The sequence below is a fragment of the Salvelinus alpinus genome, chromosome 5 (assembly GCF_045679555.1).
Source record: "Salvelinus alpinus chromosome 5, SLU_Salpinus.1, whole genome shotgun sequence".
Lineage (NCBI taxonomy): Eukaryota > Metazoa > Chordata > Actinopteri > Salmoniformes > Salmonidae > Salvelinus > Salvelinus alpinus.
Genome location: NC_092090.1, coordinates 74,826,750 through 74,853,886, shown reverse-complemented (window position 1 = coordinate 74,853,886; position 27,137 = coordinate 74,826,750). Strand labels below are relative to the sequence as shown.

Genomic DNA, 27,137 nt, shown 5'->3' with positions numbered 1-27,137 from the left:
CACCACAACAACTGAGGATCAATACAAATTCATCACCAGATGACATTTGAACCTGACAGAAAACTGCCTGCATCATGTCAAAGGGAATGTCCACTGTAGCATAAACTGTCTAGGGTAGAGTGGTGTAGTGTAGAGTCTGGGTAAATATAATTAGTCCGATTAACTTCCGGTACTACTTCCTGCTTAGCTGTGCCTGGACTGTTCTCCCACAGCACAGACTATCACACTGTGGGTGTTAATGCCAGAACAATGATGGATTTGCATGTTTCTCTGCCCCTGCTCCCTTTGGTGACACCTAGCCTGGTAAAGTCCAGGGCAACAGTTTGTGCTGGATGCCTCTAAGGGTACTCTAACCCAGACCTAAATGGAATGTGATGGCCTTGATGGAGCAGCCCTTGCTTTGTGTGTGTGGGTGCCGGGGGGTCGTGGCTACAGGCTTTTGAACTCCACCTAAGCGGCCTCTGCTCAGCACAGTGGACATGAATGTAGATTGCTACTGGCTCTCAGTGACTACTCCACTCATTGCTCAAGAATTCAAACTGATTTATTGATGTGGGCTCTAATACACAGACCAGTAGTGTTCATCTTTCAACAAAGGTATATAGTGCATGTCGTTCCTAATAATGCTTTCTACGTGTTTTGCATTAATATTCTGTGTGTTGAGTGCCGTTTCTGCTGCTTACCTGTCGTGGTAAGTGATGATGGCAGTGAGAGCTCTTACACAGATCCGGTAACACATCAGATGCACCTGCTCACTGAGGAAGTTCTTCATCCTTCAGGAAAAACAAGGAAAACAGGGCCTGAGTCTCAACACTTACTATGTTGTTCCTACCCTAATTACAATGTTACTACTCCGGTAATAAGGAATGTGTTACAATTATGAGAAATCTTACCTCCCATTTGGAAGAAACCCGATGATGGAGGTGAGTACGACCAGAAGACCCACCCCGGTGAAGGCAAGAGTTACCCTGTCAGAGAACACACACAGAGCTCCAGTCAAACACAGCCCATACAACCCAGTCTATTCATAGACGTCTGTGCATATCAGAGAACATATAGAGTATAGGCCTATTAAAGGTTTCTAAACCGACAGCTGGCAGTGCTTTCACTCTTGAATGCAATCACTTTTTGACTGCATCCCTTTTGATTTAAACAAAACTTTCCATACAAGTTTGCCCATGGAAGTAGTGTTCAGAAAGTGACTTTTTGGACCACAATGCCAAAACAATTAGGAGATAAAGATGCTCAAAGTTGGTCCATTTTGAATTCCTCACCATACCACGAGATATCCATGTCTTCATCACTGGAAAATATAAACGGGTGAGTTTTATATAATTTAAAAGCTTACAAACAGGGTTGTCAAACTATTTTATAATTTAATACCGTTAATTATACAAACTATGAAACGTTTTAACCATCAACGTCAGTTATCTAAAACGCGTAAATTCAAATTTTTTTCCGCATGTGTTGTAGCTTAGACCCTACTTTACATCATCTTTGGTTTTTGTGTTGCCATTTCTTGAGACACAACATGCTCTTGAATACAGTGGATGTCATTTCAATCATAGAAATATAATTCATAGAATGGACCTATCCCTTCAGACCACTGCAATTTGGCTGGTATACCATTGAAATGTGAATTGAATTGAAAATGTAACTTCTAAATACTACCACAAAGATGGCCGCTGGTCACCCCAATGTCAAATGCCCATGTTTATTCTATTATCTATATTTATAATATTTCAATAAGTTTCCTATGGAGAATTGACAGTATCATTTAAAACAGTCCACACATTCTTTGATGTGTGGACCTCCAACCATCTTTGTAGTACCATTTGAAAGTAGAAATTTCTATTTTATTCCCATTTTAGTACATTTATCAGCCAAAACATGACACCCGATCTGTATTCAAGAGCATGTTGTGTCTCAACCGATTGTGGGCACAACAGAAAAACCTCAGATAATGTCTAAGGCACTGCATCTCAATGCAAGAGTAACAACAGTCCCTGGTTCGAAAACAGGCTGTATCACATCCGGCCATGATTGGGAGTCCCATAGGGCAGCACACAATTGGCCCAGCGTCATCCGGGCCGTCATTGTAAATAAGAATTTGTTCTTAACTGACTTGCCTAGTTAAATAAAGGTTACACAGACACACACACCACACTAACCGAAAAGTTATTTTGTTGGCATTTACATATGTCCCCATTACCAGTAAAGCATAATCAAAACCTATTTCTTTCACTTACTTGCTGTGCTGTGCTGTGCTGTTTCATTGTTCATTTGTTCAGTTGTTTCATTCTCAACCAGGATTTCTATGGAACGCCGTTTGTGTCTTTGCGTGTCAAAAAAGATACACGTCAAATAACACTATTTGACGTGTCAAATAAGCTTGTTGACCAATCAGGACCTGAATATGACTGCACGTCACATAATAATTTAACACGTTTATACATTTTTTACGTAGTTATTACACATTGATTACACTATCACTCATATTTCATATGTCACAACAATTCATCGATACGTATGCTATGATGCTGGTAAAGTTGTCTCGCGCACCTACAGTGCTGGTCATAAAAAAAGCTAGCTAGCTCATGGATGCATACAATGTTCTTCAGCAAAAACATAGCAAAACGACAATCTGTTTCTGTAGCTATAGTTAGCTATCTAGCTATATAGCTAGGTGTCATCTAAAATAACCGTAATTTATAAGACAGCTCTTATTTGATTAATGGTGGTCGGACCCATCTATGTGAAGCTAGCCACAAAAATTAATTACATTTTTAAGGCTAACCGCAAAGTCAACTATTTTGAAGGCTAACCGCAAAGTCAACTATTGTGCCTAATCGTTATTGTGGCTAGCTTCACAACACATAACCCAGTCCGGTTGAGACTCACTAGCCAGATGAAGCTAGCTGGCTGCTTATAATGTTAGCTCTGGGCAACAGGGTAGCTGGCTAGCTATTTATTTTCAGGAACTGAAGTTCAATTTCAATAGTTGAACAACAAGTGGTAACCTAGCTAATACTTACAAGGATTCCTAAATCATTGCTAAGAATAATGAAAATGACTGCAGTTTCTACTGGTCATTGCTTTCAGGCTGGTTGTATTGGTGCTAGCTAGGTACCGAGCTAAAGCTAGCTACCCCAGAAGTTGCGGTCAAACAAATGATGCTTTATTACCAACGCCGTGTTGTAAACACATCGTTCGTGGCCAGTGTTTGCTTGTTTGCAGACTTTTTTGTACAGCTTTGACAGTGCTACTGTATCTTTTTTGACATGCAAAGACCCAAACAGCGTTCCATAGTATGTATGTCGTGAAGCTAATAGCAGTGACGCTATTACTGTGCAACTCCGGTAGGGCAACATCTGAAAAACAGCGCACTTGGTAGTGTGTACCGGTGTTCAACCAGTCGGCGAAAGCCAACATCACCCACGACAGAGAACGGTTGATTGTCAAGGGTAATGAATTCCATTATCTTGGCTTTAATGGATTTCTCCTTTGGGTTGTCTCGCTGAGATGACTGTTCGACTTGTTGACTGCTCGATCCACATAGCAGACATTGTGTGGGCTAGGTTAGGAATGCTGTGTTGTACGTGTAGCGCAAAATTTTACATGGCGTCATTACGTCACATACCTACGTTATATAGGTATGCACAGTAGCTTTGACATCGGTTTTTAACATCGGCGTTAAACCAGATATCGGGCCGATACCGATGTTGGCATTTTTAGCTAATATCGTCCGATTCCGATATGTTCACCGATATATCGTGCATCCCTAGTAATGACCATGCTGTTTAATCAGCTTCTTGATATGCCACACCTCAGGTGGATGGATTATCTTGGCAAAGGAGAAATGCTCACTAACAGGGATGTAAACCAATTTTTGCACATGAAACATGGGACCAACACTTTACATGTTGCATTTATATTTTTGATCAGTATAAAATATATATAAAGTACCAATCAAAAGTTTGGACACGCCTACTCTTTCAAGGGTTTTTATTTATTTCTACATTGTAGAATAATAGTGAAGAAATCTATACTATGAAATAACACATATGGAATCATGTAGTAAGTAAAAAAGTGTTAAACAAATCAAAATATATTTTAGATTCTTCCTTGATGAAAGCTTTGCACACTCTTGGCATTCTCTGAACCTGCCCCATGAGGTAGTAATCTGGAATGCATTTCAATTAACAGGTGTGCCTTGTTAAAAGTTAATTTGTGGCATTTCTTTCCTTCTTAATGCGTTTGAGCCATTCAGTTGTGTTGTGACAAAGAAGTGGTGGTATACAGAAGATAGCCTTATTTGGTAAAAGACCAAGTATGGCAAGAACAGCTCATATAAGCAAAGAGAAACCACAATCCATCATTACTTTAAGACATGAAGGTCAGTCAATCCGGAAAATGTCAAGTGCAGTCGCAAAAACCATCAAGTGCTATGATGAAACTGGCTCTCATGAGGACCGCCACAGGAAAGGAAGACCCAGTGTTACCTCTGTTGCAGAGGATAAGTTCATTAGAGTTACCAGCCTCAGAAAATGCAGCTCAAATAAATGCTTCAAAGAGTTCAAGTGACAGACACATCTCTACATTGACTGTTCAAAGGAGACAGCGTGAATCAGACCTTCATGGTCGAATCGCTGCAATGAAACCACTACTAAAGGACACCAATAAGAAGAAAATACTTCCTTGGTCTAAGAAACACGAGCAATGGACATTAGACCGGTGGAAATCTGTTGTCATAACTCTCCCGTGACGATCTGAAGGATCAGGTTACAGTGGGTCCGCTCTACAGTGTGCTCTCTCTCGTAGAGGGGGAGAGCGGGAAGTCGGCTGTTTTATGGTCGGTCATAAAATATGCTGCCCCTATGCTCTGAGGTGTTCGATGGAATGTAAACTGTGGAACACAGAGAGAACCTTGGACATTAAAACTTTGAATAATTAAACAATATTTGTATTTTTGAGAATGTGGGAGTGGTCCGGGAACACTTAAGGGACAGTCATGACGAGTGTGTTTTATTTGGTGATCTCATGAAGGACAGGAAACACTCATTACTGTGTCTTTGGTTGTGTACACTTCTTAATTATGGGGTTTACATCTAAATATTGTGAAACGTATGTGATTAAACATGAAACTATTTATGAAAAGATGTAATGTGATGTTACCCTTCTAAATGAGAAAATATGGGTTTTCATATAAAGTTAACCAAATCAGGGGCCACGCCCACGTGAGCATAGACATTACGTCGGCGTCATGGACCGTATATATATACAGTGGGGAGAACAAGTATTTGATACACTGCCGATTTTGCAGGTTTTCCTACTTACAAAGCATGTAGAGGTCTGTAATTTTTATCATAGGTACACTTCAACTGTGAGAGACGGAATCTAACACAAAAATCCAGAAAATCACATTGTATGATTTTTAAGTAATTAATTTGCATTTTATTGCATGACATAAGTATTTGATCACCTAGCAACCAGTAAGAATTCCGGCTCTCACAGACCTGTTAGTTTTTCTTTAAGAAGCCCTCCTGTTCTCCACTCATTACCTGTATTAACTGCACCTGTTTGAACTCGTTACCTGTATAAAAGACACCTGTCCACACACTCAATCAAACAGACTCCAACCTCTCCACAATGGCCAAGACCAGAGAGCTGTGTAAGGACATCAGGGATAAAATTGTAGACCTGCACAAGGCTGGGATGGGCTACAGGACAATAGGCAAGCAGCTTGGGGAGAAGGCAACAACTGTTGGCGCAATTATTAGAAAATGGAAGAAGTTGAAGATGACGGTCAATCACCCTCGGTCTGGGGCTCCATGCAAGATCTCACCTCGTGGGGCATCAATGATCATGAGGAAGGTGAGGGATCAGCCCAGAACTACCCGGCAGGACCTGGTCAATGACCTGAAGAGAGCTGGGACCACAGTCTCAAAGAAAACCATTAGTAACACACTACACCGTCATGGATTAAAATCCTGCAGTGTACACAAGGTCCCCCTGCACAAGCCAGCGCATGTCCAGGCCCGTCTGAAGTTTGCCAATGACCATCTAGATGATCCAGAGGAGGAATGGGAGAAGGTCATGTGGTCTGATGAGACAAAAATAGAGCTTTTTGGTCTAAACTCCACTCGCCGTGTTTGGAAGAAGAAGAAGGATGAGTACAACCCCAAGAACACCATCCCAACCGTGAAACATGGAGGTGGAAACATCATTCTTTGGGGATGCTTTTCTGCAAAGGGGACAGGACGACTGCACCGTATTGAGGGGAGGATGGATGGGGCCATGTATCGCGAGATCTTGGCCAACAACCTCCTTCCCTCAGTAAGAGCATTGAAGATGGGTCGTAGCTGGGTCTTCCAGCATGACAACGACCCGAAACACACAGCCAGGGCAACTAAGGAGTGGCTCCGTAAGAAGCATCTCAAGGTCTTGGAGTGGCCTAGCCAGTCTCCAGATCTGAACCCAATAGAAAATCTTTGGAGGGAGCTGAAAGTCCGTATTGCCCAGCGACAGCCCCGAAACCTGAAGGATCTGGAGAAGGTCTGTATGGAGGAGTGGGCCAAAATCCCTGCTGCAGTGTGTGCAAACCTGGTCAAGAACTACAGGAAACGTATGATCTCTGTAATTGCAAACAAAGGTTTCTGTACCAAATATTAAGTTCTGCTTTTCTGATGTATCAAATACTTATGTCATGCAATAAAATGCAAATTAATTACTTAAAAATCATACAATGTGATTTTCTGGATTTTTGTTTTAGATTCCGTCTCTCACAGTTGAAGTGTACCTATGATCAAAATTACAGACCTCTACATGCTTTGTAAGTAGGAAAACCTGCAAAATCGGCAGTGTATCAAATACTTGTTCTCCCCACTGTATATATACAACATTTTAAATAGTTTGACAACACTGTATGCTTTTAAATGTTATCAATCTCAACTGTTTATCTTTTCCAGTGATGAAAACATGGATCTCTCATGGTATGGTGGGAAATGCAAAATAGGTCAACTTTGAGCACCTTTATTTCTTGAATAGTCTGACATTCAGGTCTAAAAGGTCACATTCTGAGCACTTATACAATGTAAAAATATGTATTGAAGGGTTCATTCATATCAAAAAGGGTGCTGTCAAAAAGTGATTGAATTCAAATAGATTTACCCTCTTACTAACAGGAGCTGTCAAGTGGACACAGATTACTCTCTGGATTACAGGTTGACCGATGAATCAGAATGGGTGATTTCTTTTACACCTTTATTTAACTAGGCAAGTCAGTTAAGAACACATTCTTATTTTCAAATGACGGCCTAGCAACGGTGGGTTAACTGCCTTGTTCAGGGGCAGAACAACAGATTTTTACCTTGTCAGCTCTGGGATTCGTTTTTGCAACCTTACGGTTACTAGTCCAACGCTCTAACCACCAGCATTAACATTGCACTCCACCAGGAGCCTGCGTGGCTGGCTGACTACCTGTTACGCGAGGGCAGCAAGAAGCCAAGGTAAGTTGCTAGCTAGCATTAAACTTATCTTATAACAAAACAATAAATCTTAACATAATCACTAGTTAACTACACATGGTTGATGATATTACTAGTTTATCTAGCGTGTCCTGCGTTGCATAGAATTGATGCGGTGCCTGTTAATTTCTCATTGCATCACAGCCTACTACGACAAACGGGTGATGATTTAACAAGCGCATTTGAGAAAAAAGCACTGTCGTTGCACCAATGTACCTAACCATAAACATCAATGCCTTTCTTTAAAATCAATACACAAGTATATCTTTTTAAACCTGCATATTTAGTTAATATTGCCTGCTAACATGAATTTCTTATAACTAGGGAAATTGTAACTTCTCTTGCGTTCCGTGCAAGCAGTCAGGGTATATGCAGCAGTTTGGGCCGCCTGGCTCATTGCGAACTGTGTGAAGTCCATTTATTCGTAACAAAGGCCAGAGTTAATTTTCCAGAATTGTACATAATTATGAAATCACATTGAAGGTTGTACAATGTAACAGCAATATTTAGACTTAGGGATGCCATCCATTAGATAAAATACGGAACGGTTCCGTATTTCACTGAAAGAATAAACGTTTTATTTTCTAAATTAAAGTTTCCGGATTTGACCATATTAATGACCTAAGGCTCGTATTTCTGTGTGTTATTATGTTATAATTATATTTGATATTTGATAGAGCAGTCTGACTGAGCAGCAGCAGGCTCGTAAGTATTCATTCAAACAGCACTTTCGTGCGTTTGCCAGCAGCTCTTCGCAATGCTTCAAGCATGTTTATGTTGTTTATGACTGTTTATGACTTCAAGCCTATCAACTCCCGAGATTAGGCTGGTGTAACCGATGTGAAATGGCTAGCTAGTTAGCGGGGTGTGCGCTAATAGCATTTCAAACGTCACTCGCTCTGAGACTTGGAGTAGTTGTTCCCCTTGCTCTGCAAGGGCCGCGGCTTTTGTGGAGCGATGGGTAACGATACTTCGAGGGTGGCTGTGTAACGGATCTCCTCTTCGTCTGAGGAGGAGTAGGAAGGATCGGACCAATGTGCAGCGTGGTAAGTGTTCGTCATTTTATTAAAATGCACTGAACACTAAAATACAAAATAAACAAACAAAGACCAACCGAAACAGTTCCATCTGGTAACTAATACAAAGACAGAAAACAACTACCCACAAATCATAGTAGGAAAACAGGCTACGTAAGTATGGCTCCCAATCAGAGACAACGATAGACAGCTGCCTCTGATTGGGAACCACACCAGGCCAAACACATAGAAACACAACAACATAGAAAAAGAACATAGACTGCCCACCCCAACTCACGCCCTGACCAAACTAAAATAGAGACATAAAAAAGGAACTAAGGTCAGGACGTGACAGGCTGTTGTCGATGTGTTCCTGGTTCGAGCCCAGGTAGCGGCGAGGAGAGGGACGGAAGCTATACTGTTACAATGGCAATACTAAAGTGCCTATAAGAACATTCAATAGTCAAAGGTATATGAAATACAAATGGTATAGAGAGAAATAGTCCTATAATAACCTCAACCTAAAACTTCTTACCTGGGAATATTGAAGACTCATGTTAAAAGGAACCACCAGCTTTCATATGTTCTCATGTTCTGAGCAAGGAACTTTACTTTCTTCTCCAACACTTTGTTTTTGCATTATTTAAACCAAATTGAACATGTTTCATTATTTATTTGAGGCTAAATTGATTTGATTGATGTATTATATTAAATTAAAATAAAAGTGTTCATTCAGTATTGTTGTAATTGTCATTATTACAAATAAATAAATACTTTTTTTATTTTTTTATTTTTTTAATCGGCCGATTAATCGGTATCGGCTTTTTTTGGGTTCTCCAAAAATCGGTATCGGCGTTGAAAAATCATAATCGGTCAACCTCTACTCTGGATACACATAAATGTATTGATTACCCAAGTGAAGTCTACTCTCATTAATAAGAACCATGTTATCCTGCGCCCATATGGGCATGTGTGGTAAAACTGGCTGGCAGGCAGGCAGCAAGTCTAATCCAGGTGAATCCCAACTACACACGGCTGGGCTGGAGGAGAAGGTGCAGATATGGATTTAGCAGAGCTCATTAGCTCCATATCGCATGTGAGGAAAGGTGAGTGTGTAAGCAGGAGGTGATCGAGGCTAACAGACTCAGAACACTGATCTAAAGTGGTTGTAGGGGCTCACTGCCTGGTGTTTATTTATTTTCTTTACCCCTTTTTCTCCCCTACAGTCTTGTCCCATCGCTGCAACGCCCGTATGGACTCGGGAGAGGAGATGGTCGAGAGCCATGCGTCCTCTGAAACACGACCCTGCCAAGCCGCACTGCTTCTTGGCACACTGCTCACTTAACCCGGAAGCCAGCCGCACCAATGTGTCGGAGGAAACACCGTACAAACTGGCCATTGTGTCAGCATGCATGCGCCCAGCCCGCCACAGGAGTCGCTAGAGCGTGATGGAACAAGGACATCCCGGCCGGCCAAACCCTCCCCTAACCCGGATAACACTGGGACAATTGTGCACCGCCTCATGGGTCTCCCGGTTGCGACACAGCCCGGGATCGAACCCGGGTCTGTATTGGCGCCTCAAGTACTGCGATGCAGTGCCGTAGACCGCTGCGCCACTCGGGAGGCTTGCCTGGTGGTTTTAATTAAAGTCACTGTTTGGGGAGAGCCCTACCTGCCCCCCCAGGCATAAACCAGATTACAATCTGAACTCACCCCTGATGTCCTAAAGAAGTAAAAGGACACCTCTACCTCTTCCCGCTCCATAGCCAGATGACAGCTGTTGGGCATGCTTTGAGGAGGCTTAAATGAAAAGCTATTGCCATGTAATTAGTCATTAGACAAAGCTACTTAGCCTAAAGCTAAATTTTTCTAGAGATTCACCACAAAATGACAACAGTGAGATGAAAGAAAGAGGCCATCAGTAGTCCGCACCGTGACTAAACTTACAAACTAACGTGGGAACAAGAGGCACCTATGAGATATCACCAGGAATTCCATGGCAATGGTCAAGCCATAAAATACTTGATACTATGATCAGATACTTTGCAATGCAATCTGAACACTTTTCATATGGGACAAACTGTAGCCTAGTAGGCTATAGAGTTAGAGGCTATTCTCATTGACGTACATTTAAGGAGAGGCAGTGCGACGAGATTTCAATTTACATAATATGTACAGAAACTTTTCAATTTACATTACATCTTTGCCTTACCTTTCATTGTGTCTGGCAATGTGACATTCTTGCTCTGCAGCTTCAAAAGTACCGTAATTATCAGCATCACAGTTGCCACTAAGCTTGCAAATTATTAAACTACGTGAGCAACTGCTCTAAAACATATTAGCTACACTCTTGAATAATGCAACCAAACCATATTACGCTCTTGAATAATGCAACAATTCACAAGCATATGCAGACAATTAAAGGGTTTATTTTCTTGTTTGTACACGCATTAGCTAAATGTTATTGTCTTGCGAGCTACACTGCTAGCTAGCTATGCTAGCAAGTAACGTTAGCATATTGAACGTTTACCCCTCTCATACGAATATAAAAGTACAGTTTCAGTGTATTAAAGTTACATTCGAACAAACAAGGCTTAATGCTATCAATATGGAAGTAATTCCATAAGGTAAATGCAAAATTGCCCGATCCCACCTTTGACAAGAGGAATACCAACACGGGTGCCCCCCAGGAGTGTGCGCTCAGCTCCCTCCTGTACTCCCTGTTCACTGATGACTGGGTGACAACGCACGACTCCAACTCCATCATCAAGGTTGCTGACGACACAACAGTGGTAGGCCTAATAGCCAACAATGACGAGACAGCCTACAGGGAGGAGGTTAGTGCCTTGGCAGAGTGGTGCCAGGGGTTACATCACTGCCTTGCAGGGCAACTCCACCACCCGCAACCGCATGGCTCTCCCAACACATCATCGGGGGCACGCCGCCTCCAGGACATCTACAGCACCCAGTGTCATAGGACGTCCAAGAAGATCATCAAGGACCTCAGCCACCCGAGCAATGGCCTGTTCACCATGCTACTGTCTAGCAGATGGAGACCGGGCAGGTACATCAAAGAAGGGCCAGAGACACTGAAAAACAGCTTCTATATTCAGGCAATCAGACTGTTGAAAAGCCATCACTAGCCGGATACCACCCGGTACTCTGCCCTGCACCTTAAGAGACTGCTGCCCCATGTACGTATATAGACATTGAACACTGATCACTTTAGAAATGATTACCTACTGTTTTACCCACTTTATATGTATATTCTGTATTCTAGTCTCATGACTCATCTTATATAACTATTGCTGTACACACCTTTTCTATTCATATACTGTCTATACACACCATTTATATATACATTTATATTCTGGACTCTGACATTGCTCGTTCTGATATTTCAAAATCATTTTTTTTTTTTTACTTTTTGGAGAATATGTGTATTGTTATTGTATTGCTAGATATTACTGCACTGTTGGAGCTAGAAACATAAGCATTTCGCTGCACCTGTGATAAAAATCCGCAAATCTGTGTACTGTAACGATTGTCGTCGGGAGAAGGAGAGGAGGACCAAAGTGCAGCGTGGTACGTATCCATAATACTTTTAATAAAGATGAACACGCGAACATAAACAACAAAACGACCAACGAACAGTTCTGAAAGGTGCAACAAACACTAAACAGAAAATAACCACCCACAACTAACAGTGGGAAAACAGGCTACCTAAGTATGGTTCTCAATCAGAGACAACGATAGACAGCTGCCTCTGATTGGGAACCATACCAGGCCAAACACAGAAATACAAAACATAGAACAAAACATAGAATGCCCACCCACATCACACCCTGACCAAATAAAAAATAGAAACATACAAAGCAATCTATGGTCAGGGCGTGACATGTACGCAACAAATAAACGTTGATTTTGATTTGAAAACGTTGATAATTCCCCTGGTGCTCAGCGTCTTGCTGCATACTTCCTTCCTTGAGCACCCAAATGGGGGAAAAACACAGTTGTGCTTCCCTTTTCTTACAGATACAGCAACATTTTTAGAATGTAAGAGGCTGTTAGTGCAGATTCAGGTGAAAACTCAATAAAACAAGTCTCAAATATAATGAAAATGTCTATACATTTCTGCTGTTTCAAAAACATTGCTCTGCTATTAGTATTTGTACTGTATGAATGTTGGTCTTAACGAGACAATTCTGTTGATACTGCCCTGCTTACAGCGAGTCAACTGTTGGATGAGACCTCTAGAAGTAGTGAGAAATACCGAAGTTTACATGTCTCTTGAGAATCGCTACCTATCAAAATTCTTCTTAATTCTCATCAATGAGAACAAACCCTTAGTGGCTGTATCTGGAACAAATACTATCAGAATGAAAGTTGCTTATCGTTTTCAGATAAAACAGCTGTTTATGGGAAAGAGATTTTTCTCTCTATGTTCACTTCTTGCAACTGCAAACATGGGACAGCGAGGCCAAGTGCATCAGGTCAGTCTCTGTGTGCAGCAGGGGCTTATTAGTAGCCTATAGAGGGAGACTGTGTATCTGGGTCTACAATGGTGGCCTGGCTGGCTCATGGGTGATTGGATTTAGGCCAGACTGGTTTAGTCCTGGGTCACTGCCCTTTTGTCTGCCCAGCAAACTCTCTCACTCCTGGCCCTGGGGGGGATATCTCCATACTTAATGGAAAGTGATGGCTTCCTCTCAGCTGAACGCAGTGAAAACGTACATACAGTGCATTCAGAAAGTATTCAGACCCCTTGACTTCTTGCACATTTTGTTACGTTACAGCCTTATTCTGAAATGGATTAAATAGTTTTCCCCCCTCATCAATCTACACACAATATCCCATGATGACAAAGCAAAAACAGGTTTAGACATTTTAACACATAATTTTTTTTTTACTGAAATATCACATTTACATAAGTATTCAGACATTTCTCTCAGTACTTTGTTGAAGCACCTTTGGCAGTGATTACAGCCTTGAGTCTTCTTGACGCTACAAGCTTGGCATACCTGTATTTGAGGTGTTCCTCCCATTCTTCTCTACAGATCCTCGCAAGCTCTGCACAGCTATTTTCAGGTCTCTCCAGAGATGTCTGATCGGGTTCAAGTCCGGGCTCTGGCTGGGCCACTCAAGGACATTCAGAGACTTGTCCCAAAGCCATTCCTGCATTGTCTTGGCTGTGCGCCTAGGGTCGTTGTCCTGTTGGAAGGTGAACCTTCACCCCCAGTCTGAGGTCCTGAGTCTTCTGGAGCAGGATTTCATCAAGGATCTCTCTGTACTTTGCACCATTCATCTTTCCCTCACCTGATTTGTGGAGTGCTGCAGAGATGGTTGTCCTTCTGGAAGGCTCTCCCATCTCCACAGAGGAACTCTGGAGCTCTGTCAGAGTGACCATCGGGTCCTTGGTCAACTCCCTGACCAAGGCCCTTCTCCCCCGATTGCTCAGTTTGGCCGAGCGGCCAGCTCTAGGAAGTCTTGGTGGATCCAAACCTTTTCAATTTAAGAATGATGGAGGCCACTGTGTTCTTGGGGACCTTCAATGCTGCAGAAATGTTTTGGTACCCTTCACCAGATTTGTGTCTCGACACAATCCTGTCTCGGGGCTCTACATACAATTCCTTCAACCCCATGGCTTTGTTTTTGCTCTGACATGCACTGTCAACTGTGGGACCTGACATAGATAGGTGTCAGCCTTTCCAAATCATGTCCAATCAACTGAATTTACCACAGGTGGGCCCTAATCAAGATGTAGAAACATCTCAAGGTTGATAAATGGCAACAGAATGCACGTGAGCTCAATTTCGAATTTCATAGCAAAGGGTCTGAATATTTAGGTAAATGTGACTAGTTTCAGGAAACTAGGCATATGTCGGCGTCACCACATCACAGGAGCACCATTTGAACGTAATGGCAGAAATGCCTTCTGGAACATGTGAACCTTCATGTGCCTTAATAACAAACGTGTATGCCATCTGTAAATATGAATAAAATGGTTAAATTACGAGCCTAGCTTGTTTAGCCATGGAAAAAGACAGAAACATTACCGCTAGCCATGATTGGCTGGGATAATGAGTGGTCTGGTCATGCCGAGAGATTAGCTTGGATTGGTCTCCCATGTAGCACGCTTCTGTTTATAATATGAGCTGGTCAGTACGTGTAGATCATCCTTTCTTACACTGCTTTTTTGAAAGATAGTAGAACTGCATAAGTTTTGCTCTCCACTTTCTGGAAGACCGAGTTTGGAAATCAATGGAATTAGAGTATGATAGCTAAGGAAACTGAGAAAATTCTGGCGTTTGATTGCAAATATGTAGACAGAATCGAAAAGAGAACACCCAGAAGGCTGTTGTATAAAACACCTGTCTCCCGATTACATCTTCAAACTAAGGGCAACCATGGCATCCGTGACAGAGGGAGAAGCGTCCATCGATGTAGCTAGCTCCATTTTCTGATATTACACATTTCTAATTTTGTCAGAAAGTCGTTTTAATTTCAAGTTAAAGTGTACTGTTAGCTAGCTAGCTAATGTTAGCTGGCTGTTTAGCTAGCTAACGTTACTTGTATGATCTGTTTAGTAATATTATTCTTATCGCAGAACCATTTGCATTGCTAGTTATAGTCTAATGTTAGCTACTAACATTGAACCTGGTTGGTTAGCTACCTGCAGATTCATGCAGGGTAGTAACGTTATGAGTTGGAATTATGGTTCATTGTTTAGCTAGTCAGCTACATGTCTAAACAAAAAACTCCACTATGCTAGTAACTATTTCAATAGAATGTTTATGATGTCACTGCGACAACTGTCGATAGACGTAGCTGGTAAATTAGTTCTGGCTATCTACTCCGATTTCAGAGCACTCTAGTCTGAGTGTGCCCGAGCGCAGAATATCTGACACATTTACAAATGCTCAATACCGGTTGAATATGGCCTGTGTCAGTAAACGTTGGCAAAAAAAGCGTAATTAGGGGGCCTCACGAGTGGCGCAGTGGTCTAAGGCTGTGCCACTAGAGATTCTGGGTTCGAGTCCAGGCTCTGTCGCGACCAGGAGACCCATGGGGCGGCAGGTAGGACTCTCCCCAATCAGTTACTTTAATTAAAACCACCAGGCAAGCCTCCCGAGTGGTGCAGCGGTCTACGGCACTGCATCGCAGTACTTGAGGCGTCAATACAGACCGGGTTCGATCCCGGGCTGTGTCGCGGGAGACCCATGAGGCGGTGCACAATTGGCCCAGTGTCGTTCGGGTTAGGGGAGGGTTTGTCCAGCAGGGATGTCCTTGTCCCATCGCGCACGAGCAACTCCTGTGGCGGGCCGGGCGCAGTGCACGCTGACATGGTCGCCAGGTGTACGGTGTTTCATCCGACACATTGGTGCGGCTGGCTTTCGGGTTAAGTGGGCATTGTGTCAAGAAGCAGTGCGGCTTGGTTGGGTTGTGTTTCGGGGAACGCACGGCTCTCGACCTTCGCCTCTCCCGAGTCTGTACGATTGTCGATGAGACAAGACTGTAACTACCAACTGGATACCACGAAATTGTGGAGAAAAAGGGGTACTTAAAAAAATATATATAAGCATAATTAAATTGTTGCCAGCAGCACAGTTGCAGTCACCAATGCTCTGGATAACATAAAAACAGCCTAAACAGCTCTGCTAGGGCGAATAAAATGGTCAGAGTGAGCTGTTCTCTGATTTGTATCTAGCAAGCTAGCCAACATTAGCCAGTTAGCTTGGATGCTTGACTGTTGCTGTTAGGTCAGAACGCTCGGATCAACCCTACTTTTCAGCAAGAGCATCCAGTGTGCGCTCTGGACGCTCCAAGAGCGAAATGCTCGGAATTTACGAACGGCGAATCCGACAACACTTTGAGTTTACGAAAGCCCAGAGCACACTGGCACTCCAGATTAAATTTATGAACACACCCGTAGTATAAACCAACCTAGGTGTCTTGAAGTCTTTGGTTGTTTAACACATAGCCTCATATGTGAATCCTAAAAGAGATGGGTGGGGCTAAAGCGTTTAAGAGGGTGTGAACGATGCTGAATGGGTGTAGACAAAGAAGAGCTCTCCTGTAGATACCAAAACATTCCAGGGCCATTTTCTCAAAAGTGAGGTTACAAGTTTATCAACTTTCAAAGCAGAATTACTTTCCCATTGTTTCTCAACTATAGTGTATGACATACCATTTTCTAGCTCTGAGTCTCTACTTTTATCCAATGTAAAAAACACTATTTCAAATTTTGCTGAATAAAACCGAATCGATCCGGTCGGTCACAAATATGGTATTTCTGTTTAAAATTTTTGATAAATCTGCAAACATTTCTAAAAACCTGTTTTTGCTCTGTCATTATGGGGTATTGTGTGTAGATTGATGAGGGGAAAAAAACATTTAACCAAGGATGTAACGTAACAAAATGTGGAAAAAGTCAAGGGGTCTGAATACTTCCCGAATGCACTGTACATAGATTACAATGAATTCCCATGATATAATAAGAGTGTGTCATATGTTCTCTAGGAGAAACAAGGAGAGGTGTCTGAGGTCAGCCTGTCCATCTTTGTTTACACATGTCAGAAAACAGAGAGTGCTATTACTGAACCAACCAGCACCACATCTGATCCCTTCCCCTAACCTTGACCCGGTCTTACCTGAGAGGCAGAAGGAAGCCGTAGCGGATCACCACCCCCAGCCCCCACAGGACAGTCAGCCTCAGACTGATGTGCTGGAAGTTGTAGTTGCTACGGGTCAGCAGGTTCCATGACTCCAGCTCCTCAGCAGAAAACCTCTTGGTCACCTCGTCGTCCATGATGCTCTCAACTCCTTGCCGGCAGAAGTAGAAGATGTCGGACATCTCAAACTCGGAGGCATGGTCCAGGTCCCGGTTACTGCCACTGCGCCGGATCTCCTTGATCTCCTCCTCCAGGGAGGTGGGCTCCTTGGCGATGATGGCTGCAATGCACCAGGGAGACACGGGAAATGGTTAACCACTACCAATTTACCCATCAGACACACTCATTAACAACAACAACACACTCATACACAGAGCCCGTCACTCACCATTAGAGTAAGGCTTGTACAAGAGATGGTTGTTGTCCTTGGCTCCTCTTTCAATCCTATGTGTGGCCCACTACAAGCAGAGTCATTTAAAGTAGACAGATATTAGCTTACATTTTGTAGAGAAAAAAAACTTTCTGGCTCATTCAGACAATAATCCATTTCTAAACAATAGACTGACCAAATAAAATGTCATAAAATGACAAACAGCTTCATGCCTTATTACAGATATGATATGTCGGTTTGATAGATTAGATAATAAAATGACAGCTAGGCCTATATAGATATGTCCATTGTCTTTTATCCACAACACTTGAGTTCATAAAGACTTGCAATAAATTGCAGACATTATCTCAACAAGTGCCATTTTCAAAAGGCCTATATTTCAGAACCTGAAACAGTAGAACATCAAATCTGTTAACGCTACTATGGTGATAAGGTATTGATATTAGTCGGTGTTACAACTCCAGGGCAGACAGATATTGTGAGGGGAGTCTGTCTCCACAGAAATCATTAGAATGATTAGATTGTAATATTTTATTTTCCATTTTTACATGCATTCACATAGTAGTTGTTTGTTTTATGTAGGCCTAAAAGAACAGTCACCTAAGCTGAACACACTGCAGATGTGAAAACTGTATCTGTATGTGCACACCTAGACAAATGCTCATCTAGTAAGAGGCTGGAAAAGAACAGAGTGTTCCCCATGCCTTAGCAATAACAGGCAAAACAGGAAGGATGAAGTGGGAGGGGATCTGCTGTTCTCAACCTTCACTCAACCCCAGGCACTAAGCAAGTTCACACAACACATTACATCTTTATAAGATCCTGATGTTCACTAAGACAGACAGACAGAATTCTGCTGCCAGAACATTCCAATCTGCTCAAGCATCCATCTTATACATCCATGATATTCCAATACAGTTCTGAGAGCCAAATGGCTAATGGAAGTAGCTCAGGGAACCTAGCTAACAAAAATGCTAAGAAAATAAGGTGTTCACATTCTAAAAGGCTTTACCAGGCAACTGGTCTTGCCAGTAGTTGAGGTTCATCTGATCAACTGCTGCACAACATTCCTCTGACAGGACTGGACATTTACTAGACTGACCTGTGGAGCACCTGTGGAGAAGATCACTTGAACAGAGGTAGATGCAAAGCATCTTTGCTACTACGTGGTGCATTGCCAATGTCAACAGCGCTACAGACGGACACAGTTCTCTTTAGAAACTGAAACTGACCGTTACGCCTTTTGAAAGAACACTGTTCACCGAGGGGAGATTTTACAGTTGGGTACAACAAAATCCTTACTGACATCCAAATACCATGACATGTGAATCATAAGACTAAAGGGCAGCTTATAGGAACACCAATGTGTTTGCTTGGGTGTAGGCTAGTAAAGGAGGAGCATAGCAATCCTGTTGAGTCAGTAAACTGGAACAAGGAAAAGCAAGGCCAACACATCAATTACGGCAGAGGGGTGTGGTAGCACATGATTATGATTATGCAAAAACATTGCTGGTGTTTGATACCTCTATATACTCACTGCATAGGTTAGATTGAGTTCCAAGCTCCCTTGTCCATTCTCTACTCTGCAGTTGCTGAACAGAAAGTGCTATGTCATCAGTCTGGTATAAAAGAGAGCCAGGTATATCTTTGCGAGATTACCCTTCTCTGCATGAGATCTGGTATACTAAGCATGGAGAGAAAGTTCCTGTCCTTACCCTAGATCAGAGATCATCAACTAGAATCAGCCGCGGGACAATTTTTTCTGGAGCGGATAGTCGGGGTCCGGAACTTCATTATAAATCATTTGTAGACTACAAATTGACCGCAAGAAGCCCAAACATAAATAATATTTTCAAACCTTGCTTACATTTGTATACGATCATGTGTCTCTCTATTATGTATGGGAATACTTGGGAACAGATTTCTTAAATTAAAATCATTTGGAGCTGATTTCCTGGTGTTTAAAGGCTTTTATGTCCCCCAAAAATAATAATAATATAATAAAAGTTTTTTTGGGGGGCCAAATAAAACACCCGCTGGCTGCCAGTTGGAGACCCTGCCCTGGATAGCAAGACGATTCCCAGAGCCCAGCTCACACATAGGCCGCTACATGCACATATACCGGTTATGAGGTTACATTCGTGACTCAAGTTACCAGCAGCACAGGATGTGATTTCCACATGTTGGAGACTTTAATCATTTAAGCAATACCAAGGTCTTGTATTTGCAGAAACCAAGTGAAATATAACCTGTCATATAATCACCTAGTTTCCAACAATCTGTCATTTTAACCCTTTACTTCTACCATAAAAATGCTGGTTGACTAGACTAGGCACTACTGCGAGCTGAAAAGCTCTCATATGTCAAGCCCCTGCCATCTCCCTCCGGACCATTTCTTTTTGGCACTAGAATTCTCTCTCAAAGGGGTTCGCTGGAAACTGCTGACAGGCTTACTTTCGACACTTAAGAAAGGAAAGGAAGAAAGAGGGTGATAACCTTCTCTGGTTTCAGCTCTAGTTCAGTTTTGGCAAGGGCTCACTAGTGAGATGTGACCAGGCAGCTAGGCTCCCACCAACCATTGAAACTTCAGATTCATCATATTGAGAGACGCTTTTTAACCATCAGTAGGCTAAACAAGGACAGAATGGTTGATCAAGTAGGGTCAGAAGCACAGATCCTACAAAGTAAACTTCATGCCTAAGGGTCTATTTTCATTGACAAGAATTAAAGATAATTCTTTAGAGATTCTCGAGAGGTATCGATTGTCGAGAGACATTACTGCAATGTTAACTTGCGTATTTCTCACATCTTGAACGCTACCTTCGGAGGTTGCACGCAACACTCGCCCGACAGTTGCCCCCCTCTAAGCAGGGCAGTGTAAACAGAGTTGTTTCGTTGAGCCCAACATTCATACAGTAATTTGTTTTAAGGTCATTTTAATTAGCTGAAACTATACTTTTATATTCGTATGAGAGGTGTAAATGTTCATGTTTGATATGCTAACGTTACTTGCTAGAATGTTTAGCTAGCTGTGTTATTGTCTTGCAGGCTACATTTAGCTAATGCGCGTACAAATAAATCATCTGCAAGAGTTCGACGCAGTGGGTGATGAAAAAAGTGTACGAGAGGATTGTCCACCTGGCTGTGGAGCGCAGAAAGGACAAGTCTGTTGTCTACAAGAAGCCAGAGTCACTGCCCCCAAAACCCAACATCTCTGCCAACATCGCCAACGCCTGCTAAACCAGCTGCCATTAATACCAAACACACAAAAAAATTCACCAGCTGAAGAACATTCTGGAACCTGCCTTGAACATTCAACCAACACAACATCCATATTCAGTTACACTGACGTTGTAGTACAATATAAAATTCCTAGTATGCTCACAACTGCATTGTGGTATAGATATGGCTAGCTGTTGTACATACTGTATGTATATAACAGTGTTTTATGTAATCTTTTTTACAAGTGTACTGCTCACCAGAGCCCGGACTTGAACTCGATCGAACATCTAGAATGTCTCGCCTGATCCCGCCTGCCTTCCGCTTTTGTGGACATTTATTCCCATTGACAATATACTGAGTGGTCAGTATATTGTCAGCATATAGATCATCTTTGATCACTATCACTAGCTAAACATTATCTAGGTAGCTAACTTGATTCTTCTTAGATGTACTGCTAAAGTTAAAAATAATTGGATTTATGTAAACATGGGCTAGAGAAGGTTTCCTTTGACCATATTTTTTGATCCAGTCTCGACACTATTCTTTTTAAATATGAGTCACATAGAGATTGACATAAGAATTTAAAACGGGTAAATCCATTTGAATTCAATCACTTTTTGACTGTTTCCCTTTAACGTCAATTATCAGATTCACATATGTTGTAGCTTAGACCTTACATTTTCTAAGGTGTTTGTGTTGTGGCGGCCATAGGTTGAGACAAAACATGCTCTTGAATAGGTCGATATCAAAAAAACTTCACAATACGGTGCAGAGCGTTCAATTTGGCTGCTGGGGGGGCATGGAGACCCCCAGCTCCGCTAAAACCATTGAGAACTACGTGCCATTTTCAAGGGATTGTTAAATATTATAAATATTTGGTTTTTAATATCATCAGGATAGTCAGAACGATTAGTCAACATTAAGTTCTATCAGAGTTATACAAATCACATTTTATTGGTCACATACACATTGTATTGGTCAAATACATATGTTATTGGTCACATACACATGTTATTGGTCACATACACATGTTATTGGTCACATACACATGCTATTGGTCACATACACATTTTATTGGTCACATACACATGTTATTGGTCACATACACATGCTATTGGTCACATTCACATTTTATTGGTCACATACACATTTTATTGGTCACATACACATGCTATTGGTCACATTCACATTTTATTGGTCACATACACATGTTATTGGTCACATACACATTTTATTGGTCACATACACATTTTATTGGTCACATACACATGTTATTGGTCACATACACATTTTTAGCAGATGTTATTGCGGTTGTAGCAACATTCTTGTACAGCAAGTAACTGCCTGCTTTTCATGATCAGTAAACATCAATGTATTTTCAGATACATGAAGCTGGGTATTCTATCCATTTGGCATGTAGCTAGCTAGCTAAGCAAACAACATGTGTCATTTAGCTTACTTAGTCAGAGATTAGGCTTTTGGAAAGAGCTTGGACAGTCCTCGTCCAGGTAAAGTTGTCAGTCGGACTACAGTCATCACCACTGTAGATGGCAAGCAAATCAAACAATATTTGGATACAAAACTATAATATTAAAACTATAATTTAATATGTACAGAGGGATCTGTTAACAGGATTGCATTAACAAAAAGTAAACAAATGTTTGCATTTCAGAAAAACTAAATTTGTTGCAGTTTTACAGCAAATTTCCTGCAATTCTACACATTTTGCCATGACTTATGTCATGTTATTGATATCTGAGTGAGAGTAACTAACTGTTTTTCATGGTTCGGGCTAGGCCCATTAGTTCCAGTGAAGGGAAATCTTAACGCTACAGCATACAATGACATTCCAGACGATTCTCTGCTTCCAACTTTGTTGGGGAAGTTTGGGGAAGGCCCTTTTCTGTTTCAGCATGAAAATGCCCACGTGCACAAAGCGAGGTCCATACAGAAATGATTTGTCGAGATCGGTGTGGAAGAACTTGACTGGCCTGCACAGAGCCCTTACCTCAACCCCATCGAACACCTTTGGGATGAATTGGAAGGCTGACTGCAAGCCAGGCATAATCGCACAACATCAGTACCCAACCTCACTAATGCTCTTGTGGCTGAATGGAAGCAAGACCCAGCAGCAATGTTCCTAAATCTAGTGGAAAGCCTTCCTAGAAGAGTGGAGGCTGTTATAGTACTCCATATTAATGCCCATGATTTTGGACTGAGATGTTCGATGAGCAGGTGTCCACATATGTTTGACTATGTAGTATACGTTTCGAAATTTCACATTGTGTATTTTACTATTCTAACTCTCAACAGTAATTTGAGACCTAGACTGAGTTCCTAAATAAAATAGTTTTTTTTAGGCTATCCTCACATATCTGAAATAACATGATCAATTGTTTTTTACTGATCATAAAAATAATGCAGTTACTTGCTGTGGGCTATAACTCTGATAGAGCTAAATGTGCGCAATTGTTTTGCATGAAAAAATCGGAAATTTGTAGTTCTGAATAAGCTCCTCAAGAGGTGATGATATTACAACCAAATAGTTAATATTTATTTAACAATCCCTTGAAAACGGCATGCAGTTGTCAATCGTTTTAGTGGAACCTGGGGGTCTCCTTGCCGCCCTGCAGGCAAATTGAATGCTCTGCACCTTATTGTGACGTTTTATTGATAACGACCAATACAGGGTGGATGTCATTACATTCATAGAAATATAATATATAAAATGAACCTTTCCTTCAGACCACAGCAATTAAGCTGGTACATCATTGAAATGTAAATTGAATTGACTACCACAAAGATGGCCGCCATTCCATCCACCGTCAAATGTCAACTTTAGACATGACCATTTTTTCTATTATCTACATTTCAATATGTTTCCCAAGGAGGATTGAGGTATAATTTCAACAACATATATCCCATTCAAGTCAACATTCTCTGATGTGTGGACCTCTAACCATCTTAGAGTTACCATTTGAAAGTTGAACTTTCAATTGAATTCCATTTTAGTACATTTATCAGCCAAAACATGACACCCACCCTGTATTCCAAGAGCATGTTGTGTCTAAAGAAATGGTTGGCACAACAGAAAAACAGATTATGTAAAATAGGGTCTAAGCTACAACATACAGTGGGGAGAACAAGTATTTGATACACTGCCGATTTTGCAGGTTTTCCTACTTACAAAGCATGTAGAGGTCTGTCATTTTTATCATAGGTACACTTCAACTGTGAGAGATGGAATCTAAAACAAAAATCCAGAAAATCACATTGTATGATTTTTAAGTAATTAATTTGCATTTTATTGCATGACATAAGTATTTGATCACCTACCAACCAGTAAGAATTCCGGCTCTCACAGACCTGTTAGTTTTTCTTTAAGAAGCCCTCCTGTTCTCCAATCATTACCTGTATTAACTGCACCTGTTTGAACTCGTTACCTGTATAAAAGACACCTGTCCACACACTCAATCAAACAGACTCCAAGCTCTCCACAATGGCCAAGACCAGAGAGCTGTGTAAGGACATCAGGGATAAAATTTTAGACCTGCACAAGGCTGGGATGGGCTACAGGACAATAGGCAAGCAGCTTGGTGAGAAGGCAACAACTGTTGGCGCAATTATTAGAAAATGGAAGAAGTTCAAGATGACGGTCAATCACCCTCGGTCTGGGGCTCCATGCAAGATCTCACCTCGTGGGGCATCAATGATCATGAGGAAGGTGAGGGATCAGCCCAGAACTACACGGCAGGACCTGGTCAATGACCTGAAGAGAGCTGGGACCACAGTCTCAAAGAAAACCATTAGTAACACACTACGCCGTCATGGATTAAAATCCTGCAGCGCACGCAAGGTCCCCCTGCTCAAGCCAGCGCATGTCCAGGCCCGTCTGAAGTTTGCCAATGACCATCTGGATGATCCAGAGGAGGAATGGGAGAAGGTCATGTGGTCTGATGAGACAAAAATTGAGCTTTTTGGTCTAAACTTCACTCGCCGTGTTTGGAGGAAGAAGAAGGATGAGTACAACCCCAAGAACACCATCCCAACCGTGAAGCATGGAGGTGGAAACATCATTCTTTGGGGATGCTTTTCTGCAAAGGGGACAGAACGACTGCACCCTATTGAGGGGAGGATGGATGGGGCCATGTATCGCGAGATCTTGGCCAACAACCTCCTTCCCTCAGTAAGAGCATTGAAGATGGATCGTGGCTGGGTCTTCCAGCATGACAACAACCCGAAACACATAGCCAGGGGAACTAAGGAGTGGCTCCGTAAGAAGCATCTCAAGGTCCTGGAGTGGCCTAGCCAGTCTCCAGACCTGAACCCAATAGAAAATCTTTGGAGGGAGCTGAAAGTCCGTATTGCCCAGCGACAGCCCCGAAACCTGAAGGATCTGGAGAAGGTCTGTATGGAGGAGTGGGCCAAAATCCCTGCTGCAGTGTGTGTAAACCTGGTCAAGAACTACAGGAAACGTATGATCTCTGTAATTGCAAACAAAGGTTTCTGTACCAAATATTAAGTTCTGCTTTTCTGATGTATCAAATACTTATGTCATGCAATAAAATAAAAAATGAATTACTTAAAAATCATACAATGTGATTTTCTGGATTTTTGTTTTAGATTCCGTCTCTCACAGTTGAAGTGTACCTATGATAAAAATGACAGACCTCTACATGCTTTGTAAGTAGGAAAACCTGCAAAATCGGCAGTGTATCAAATACTTGTTCTCCCCACTGTATGTGAATATGAATATGAGTTTACACGTTTATTTTTGCACCATTTTATAAAGTAGTTTGACAACCCTGTTCATAAGCTTTTAATTTATATAAATCTCAATCGTTTATATTTTCCAGTGATTTAGACATGTCTCATGGTAAACTTTGAGCATCTTTATCTCTCAAATGTTTTGGCATTCAGGTCCAAAAAGTAACTTTCTGAACACTTATACAATGGGAAAATATGTATGGAAGGTTTCGTACAAATCAAAATGGGTGCTGTCGAAAACAGATGGAATTCAAATGGATTTACCCAAAACCTTACTCTTTTGGCAGTAGCCCATTATATTGACAAGCATGACATTGTTGAGTCAGTGATTATTCTTGTGTGCTATTACACACTCATTATATAAAGTGTACACCACATGTTCTGCCTCAGCCTCCCTGTGACAACATAAGGGTTTGGCAAGACTTCATGGGAAGGAAATGAAGCACAGTGAAAATACAGACCTGAACTGAACTCACACAATGGAGCTTTGATGTAGGAGGTTAGGGATTGGAGGTAGGGAGGGAGCGCATGACCTACACAAAACTGCATTCCCATTCCTAAGCCCCAGTTTAGGTCAAGTGCACGTTCACACAGGGAACTGCCACATCACTGCACGGTGAGCATAATCCATGCACTCCACTCAAGTCTACTTCAGTCATAAATGTTGTGTGAAATGTATATGCCTAGCATCCATTATTGATCATTCATATTAATCATACGTGTGCAAATGTCAGATGTGATGTCCTCTCTGACCAGAAACTGATAACATCAATGAACCCCTGCAAACAGTCAAGTGGTTCACACTCACCTCAAAGATCTTCAGTAGTGTTTTCATGTAGAGCTGTCGAATGCCAAAGGACACTCCAAAGATGGCAGGCACGATGATGAAGACCAGCAGTAGGGTGAACCACACCGTGAAGGAGATGCCCAGGAGAATGCACAGCAGGTTATCAAAGGGGTTGAAGTCTAAGAACAGGCCCATCTTGAGGCTTTAGGGGGAAATGTGGGGATCCTACTACACAGAATATAAAGGCTAGCCAACAGCAGGAGAGGACAGTGCCTCACTTGTTAGCCTTTTAGGACCTTGGTCTCAGTTCTCAGCCAGAACAGGGCCTTCATTAAGACGTCTGAGGGACCAGACTCCTCCTCCAACTGGCCAGTGAATCCATGGCTGTAGAGGACAGCATCTTGCTACTGCCTCTCCCAGCTTTATAAATATGTTACAGCAACTGGGCCTTCCAGTCAAGTTATTTTCTTTTGCTTCCTATCATTCAAACTTAATGTGGTGCATTGGTCGACAATGAAAAACGGAGAAGAACTCAACAAAAAAGAACAATTCCATTCTGCACTACTCTAAAAAAAAAAAACATAAATTTGTTTAAAATGTGTCAAAATTGAACAAAAGCCTTTGCTTTTGGAGCCTGAAAGGGATTGAGAATATTGTGTTGAAATGATCCAAAAGTAGCAAGTCTCTTCAGCTGAGCATCCCATGCACCTGAAAGAAATTTAAACAAAAACGGAAGGTTAGTCTACTCTGTTTGTT

The 27,137-nt window shown here is 41.8% G+C and overlaps 1 protein-coding gene across 1 annotated transcript in view; it reads right to left on the bottom strand.

The window, feature by feature from the left end:
* LOC139576781 (glycerol-3-phosphate acyltransferase 4) overlaps nucleotides 1-27,137 on the bottom strand; it is a 42,953-nt gene that overhangs the window by 11,422 nt on the left and 4,394 nt on the right. Inside the window, exons 2-6 of the mRNA XM_071403233.1 lie at nucleotides 26,403-27,089; nucleotides 17,603-17,672; nucleotides 17,194-17,494; nucleotides 894-968; nucleotides 684-773 (exon numbers count right to left, since the gene is read on the bottom strand). Of these exons, the coding sequence (XP_071259334.1) occupies nucleotides 684-773; nucleotides 894-968; nucleotides 17,194-17,494; nucleotides 17,603-17,672; nucleotides 26,403-26,576 (710 nt within the window). The 5' untranslated portion in view covers nucleotides 26,577-27,089. The remainder of the gene's footprint in view (nucleotides 1-683; nucleotides 774-893; nucleotides 969-17,193; nucleotides 17,495-17,602; nucleotides 17,673-26,402; nucleotides 27,090-27,137) is intronic.